This window comes from Syngnathoides biaculeatus, chromosome 10, assembly GCF_019802595.1.
Source record: "Syngnathoides biaculeatus isolate LvHL_M chromosome 10, ASM1980259v1, whole genome shotgun sequence".
NCBI lineage: Eukaryota > Metazoa > Chordata > Actinopteri > Syngnathiformes > Syngnathidae > Syngnathoides > Syngnathoides biaculeatus.
In genome coordinates, this window is record NC_084649.1 from 17,096,882 (window position 1) to 17,103,279 (window position 6,398).

A 6,398-nucleotide genomic window follows, 5' to 3' on the forward strand; every position below is an offset into this window, starting at 1 on the left:
GCCACTTCGAATAGTGATGACGTATATTATATGCGTCGCTGACAGCGAATTGTAACTACAGTAATGGACGTAGTTCAACGTTAAAAAGTTCAATTATGTACCCCACAGCGTTGTCAGTTTTTTCTTTCTTTCTATTGTTCAGTTAGAAGTCCTGTTTAATCTTTTGTGGAAGTGAGTGAATTTAATGGCGGTGGCTCTCGTCGATTAGCCTATGTTGTCGATAGTGAGCCAAATCGAAGTATTGACAACATGACTCTACCAGCTTTGCACAACACCGGCGTGCTTTACAGAAGGATTTTATCACAATTCCCCCAGGATATCAGTTTAGCGTTTGCCTATGGATCTGGCGTTTTCAAACAGCAAGGAACCAGCCAAGGTCAAATGGAGGTAACAACTGTATACAACACAGCTTGTTAATACAGGGTACACCAAGTGCGCGTACACTTTTTAAAGTGGCATCTATATTTTAGCAAACAATGAGTCAAGAGCATATTGGGCAGGTGCCAAAGGAAGGAAGACACGAGTAGTTTCCAACAAAGGACGAAAGGATCCAAAACGTCTCTATAAACAAAATGTAGCAAAGGAAGGGGAGAAAGAAGGCAGAAAACAAGCTTTTATGCAACATAATAATGAATGCATAAACAAAAACGGGTGTCATGGATGGAAATAGTGAATGAATAAAATAATGTTTTGGTAAAGGAAGGATCTAAAGATGAATGCATAGGAGGGAGGGATGGAAGGAGAGAAGAAAGGAATGAAATGATACCAGGGTAAAAGTCTGAGGGGAAGGAAGGCAGAAAATATGTTAGAGGCAGAAATGAGGCTAGTAGAAACAAAGGAAGAAATGTAGATTTTCCCCCAATAATTAGTTCAGCAAAGATACAAAATTAAAAAGGAACGTTAAAAGAATTTAGGTCAAGAAGGAAATGATGCAATGAAAATAATTTAAATAATTAGGCACTTACATACGGCCCACTTTTTACATAAAAAAAGAAATTATTGTGTCAGTATATATGCCAGGCTATTTAGTAAAAAGTACAAGCAACACCATGCCGCCATATCATATCCAGTAAAACAGTGTAACTACTAAACTTTTGCTTGTTCCCATTGCATCAATACCAATGTGATATTCTCTCTGTTTTTGCATTCAGAAAAATATGCTCGATTTTGTGTTTGCGGTGGATGATCCAGTCACTTGGCACACCATGAATTTGCTGCAGAACCGTAAACACTACTCCATCCTTAAACTACTGGGGCCCGCCATGATCAGCTCCATACAGAGTGACCACGGGGCTGCTATGTACTACAACACGCTGGTGCCCGTGGACGGGCGGGTAAGATGTCATTTTCAGGAATTAAGTATTAACAAAACGAAAAACAACGTGTTTCTTCCTGCTAGATCATCAAATATGGCGTGATTAGTACTGAGTGTCTAATTGATGACCTCATGCACTGGAAAACCATGTATGCTGCAGGACGGCTTCACAAACCGGTAAGTATCTTCGTTACCACTTTACTACCTGTGTACTACACACAGGGAAATATTTCATACTTATTTTTAAAAACGTGTAAATTTGATGGTTACAGCTTTCAGGAAACAAAAACCCCAAATTCACCATGTCTAGAAACTAGAATATTCTGCAACAAACAATCAAGAAACAATACAAATATTTTTTTATTGCAGAAATTTGCCCTCTGGAAAGAATTTAACGAATCTGTATAATGTATAAGTGCTGAAATAAATGAAATTTTCAACCTTATTCTAATTTGAGTTACACTTGTAGTTCGTTGCGAATCACAATACAAAAAAATAAATGTATAAATGCATATATTTATATATTTTTTACATGAATATTTTCCACACACATTTTTGTCTTACAATATTGTAACCTTAATCTTGTTAAATTATAACTTTTTTCTCAAATATTAAGATTTTATTTACACATTGTAGCGCTTTTCTTTTAATATTGGCACTTTTTTTTCCCAGGGTACCCCTTTCTTCTTGTAAAATATAAATTTTTGGGGGGAATATTCGGAATTTACTCAAAGGAAACATTTAGTCTTATAATTTCTTTTTTTGTCATCACGTGCTTTTTGCATTTTTTTCCCAACTAAATGGACTGCTGTCATGTGTGCATTTGAAGGTGAAATTGCTGGTGCAGGGTGACAACGGGAAGCTACGTGCCGCTCTGGTGGCTAACCTCAAGAGCGCTGTGACGGCCTCATTCCTTATGCTGCCCGAAAGTTTCAGCGAGGAGGAGCTTTTCTTGCAGATAGCTGGTCTTTCTTACGCCGGTACATGTTTCCAATAATTCTCTCTATAGAGTTGGAGTTTTTTAGAAAGGCTCAATGCGCAGTATGTGAGGCAACCAAATGCAACTGATCTGGACAATCACAAACAAACATGAAAAGTCTGTATCTTACTTACACCTGATTGCCTGGCAACTGACCCTGCAACGGCGACTCAATAAAATTGATACAAAAATAGTTATTCAAATTTGAACAAGGAATTTCATTGTCAGTTTGATGTGTTGCACGATTATTAGGTCAGTCACCCGCTGCATTGCATTACAGTAATGCCTCCCTACTTTGTGGATCGCCTACCACGGATTCAGTGCATCGTGGATTTCCGGAACACCCCCCCCCCAAAAAAAAAAGAAAAAAAACCAAAAGATGGATTGCTATGTACTAATGTGCCATCCCCGGCGCGACGACATGGACCAATGAAGAAGAAAAAAAAACGCCAGCATACATTACTACAGTACTGTAGGATGAAGCCGCATTGATAGGGTGTAATGCGGCATCCCCAGCAAGATGACAAGGATCTATGAAGCAAAAAAAAAAAAAAACTACTTTGCTGTTTTTTACTTTTCACGGGTGGGTCTGGTACCAATTAACTGTGGAAAAACGAGGGGTTACTGTATTGTTCTAAATGTCAGTCATCCACTCCATTAGTGCGTTACACCCAAACTAGTCTCATTAGTAAAAAAATTTAGCTGCAATCATGCTTCACACATATACCAACTTGTAATGGAAAAACGGTGACTCCTGGTGTTCTTATCAGGAAAGAACATTTTGAGGCGCCACGTATCCTATCCTGTATTATTATTTTAAAATTGAACCACAAACACCGTGACGCAATTATCAAGGAAGAAGCTCCGTGCTAGTTTCGGGTGAAACTGGGGAGATTCATTCATTTATTGACTTCACTCATGCATTTCAGCGACAGAGTCTCCAGGTTCCACTTTTTGGCCGCAAGTACGTGGAATTCCAAATTTTGTTCAGTATTATTGTGAAACAAAGCATATGCGAGGAATTTCTTGTCGTGAAAGTTCACATGCTTTCCGGTGAAAGAAACTCCACGTTTTGCTTTTTAGCCACAGGTATATATGAAATTTAGTGACAGTAAGTTGTTATTTTAATTATTGTTAAACACAATGTATATATTCTGTGTCGGTATAGCTTGGTGGCATCCAGCTTGGTCTCCCTTCATGCCTGGATATGTTATTTTTGTTTTGAACTTGCAAATCGAAATTTCGAATTATAGCAAAACGAGTGGCCAGCTTTTGGCCATTCATGAAATCGAGGCGCAAAACAGTTTGACTGTCGCTCGGTGCGCGGCTGGCCTAATACACGTTAACAAAATAGACAAAACATCTGCTGTTGTTGTCTTTTTGGTTCTCAACTCCTCAGAGTTGTGATCCATCAAGGAAAATAATCGTGTTGTGGTCCTTAAGGTGATTTCAGGATGGTGATTGGAGAAGATAAATCCAAGGTGACCAATATTGTCAATGACAACATGGAGCACTTCCGGATTCTCTACAGCAACATCTTACGGGATTGCCCACAAGTAGTTTACAAGCCCCAACAAGGAAAATTGGAGGTAGGCTCATATACATATTTACTGTAAATTAGCAGCTGTTAGGTAAAAGCATATGCAACCATTAATTAATGGTGTGCCTCATGTTGTACTGTGCTGAGACTTTCTTATGTGGTAATAAATTCCAGCTCCTGTTCTAAGGTCGTCATTAGACTTTACCTCTGGCCAAAATGAAGATTACAAGAATCACACATGAATTACATTAAAATATTATGACAAAAGCTGGAATTTTAGGAGGAGCAAGTCATTATTACTAAGGTGAAGCCATGATGCTAAGAGAAAGTTACTTTTGAGAAGTCCTAATAATACAACAAGAAATGCGGAATGTTATTCACATAACATTTTATGCCAAGGCTTTGAAAAAACTTTAGGTAAGTCATAATTTTACGACAAATGTCTATCACACGTTATCTATCGCAACAGCAAAAAAAAATAAAAAATATTCAGTATCAAACTATGCTGTGGTTCATGCCAAGTCAATGAATTTCATACAGGTCGACAAAAGCCCAGAGGGCCAGTTTGTCCAGCTTATGGCGCTGCCTCGCATTCTGCAGCAGAGGATCACCAAGCTGGTGGATCCCCCTGGGAAAAACAGGGACGTGGAGGAGATCCTATTGCAGATGGCCCAGGACCCTGACTGTGGAGCAGTTGTGCAGCAAGGTGACGAACCGGACTACATGCAGAGTAGGGTTAACTGTGTCAACCAGGCTTTGGGATGAAGCAAAAAAAAAAAAAAAAAAAAGTAACAAATCAGGCGTTTTTGGGGTCAGGGGCGGGGGTGGGGACTGCAAGTCCCTCCAGAGCAGGATATGTTAACCCCTTCTTGTACAGGCTGAATGGCGCTCAAGCGATTGCACCACTGGCTAAGTTAACTAACCATGTGCCATTTGTAACACGTTCATCAGGTATCTCCTCTATTGTGAAATCATCTAGTATAACGCAGAGTATTAAAGGCATCGCCACTGCCGGTAAGCATCTCTTTCTTGTGTTTTGTTCCACATTGGCTATTTTAGTTTTTGTTGTTGTTTGTAGTCACTCTAATACAATTTGGTTTGCTCTATTTCTTCTTTACAGGAATGTGGAAGACCGTGTCGTATAGCTCGAAGAAACTGCTAAAGATGTGGAAGGGCTGGAGGAGGAAAACGGCAGTTTCCCAGACCTCCTGATCCACATTTGTCTGTGGAATCTGTCAATCACCCTTTTGTTTTAAAGCATGATGAACTGGACTTGAACATTCACACGCAATCTCCTCACATTGGGGCTCATTCATTGATTTGTAATCTGTAAACCGCACACCCTAATTCCCTTTTAAAGGACCTCCTGACAGACACATCTCAGTCAATGTGTGGAGGTTGAAATCACAAGAGGAGGCTGATCCAGACATTTCATAACGTTCTCACTTTATCTTCTATTCAAAAAGTTGGTATCATCAAAAAGCTTGCCAAACGCAGAAACTGACTCATGTTAATCAAAACATACAAAAAAAAAACTTTTAACAGCAGAGAATGAGCAAGCATTACATCTGTTGTTAAGTGGTCTGTGTGTACTGTGAATTAATGAATTAATACATTTGGTCATGTAGAATCACAGAAAAATATAAATCAGATTTACGTACATATTAGACTGAATACTGAAGCCTTGAAAAAAATTCTGAAATGTTAATGTCGACTGACGTTGGGCGAGTGACACTACTGTTCAAGCGCTTCAACGGGATGAGGGTTATAGTGATGACAATGGTGCTTTTGATTATTTAGGACAGTAAACTCATTACTAAATTCATGGTTTTATCCATCCATTTTCTTTCCTGCTTATCCTCACGAGGGTGGCATGGAGTGCTGGAGTCTATCCCAGTTGTCAAACGGCAGGAGGCAGGGTAGACCCTAAACTGGTCGCCAGCCAATCGCAAGGCACATAGAGACAAACAGCCACACTCACAATCACACCTAGGGGCAATATAGATAATATAATGTAATAATGTTGCATGTTTTTGGGATGTGGGAGGAAACGAGTGCCCGGAGGAAACCCACGCAGGCACAGGGAGAACATACAAATTCCACACAGGTGGGGCCAGGATCGAACCCGGGTCCTCAGAACTGTTGAGGCCAACGCTTTCCCAGCTGATCGACCGTGCCGCTTTGTGGTTTTCGTTATCTGCGAAACCATTTTTTTCTTCGAATGTTCTATGTGTATGTTAGGTAGAAGATGCTTGCTGTATTTATAATGGCTGATACTGGCAGATGTTGTGTACAGATGGTCTGAGGATTTTTCTTAATTTGTTTGCAGAGTATGATCAAAAATAAGTACAAACATTCATAAATCACACGTTTGTGCGTTAAATGTGCATACACGTTTTAAGCACAAATTTGTGCGAATGCACGGTTGGTAAATGAGGCCCATAAACTCTACAAATGGGAATCTTGTTGCTACTGGAAGGTGATAAGGAAATAAACTTGCCCTCAATCTGATTTGATCTTTTTTTAAATTCTTTGATACCTCAAAATGCCCAAACTACAGAATA

At 39.5% G+C, this 6,398-nt stretch overlaps 1 protein-coding gene across 1 annotated transcript; it reads left to right on the plus strand.

The window, feature by feature from the left end:
* Positions 1-26: 26 nt before the first annotated feature.
* Positions 27-5,206, plus strand: tamm41 (TAM41 mitochondrial translocator assembly and maintenance homolog). The gene is made up of 8 exons (XM_061833699.1): positions 27-387; positions 1,152-1,334; positions 1,400-1,492; positions 2,145-2,295; positions 3,738-3,883; positions 4,375-4,540; positions 4,786-4,848; positions 4,955-5,206. The coding sequence occupies exons 1-8, from the start codon at positions 250-252 to the stop codon at positions 5,044-5,046; spliced, it is 1,032 nt and encodes a 343-aa protein (XP_061689683.1). The 5' UTR covers positions 27-249; the 3' UTR covers positions 5,047-5,206.
* The last annotated feature ends 1,192 nt before the right edge of the window (positions 5,207-6,398 follow it).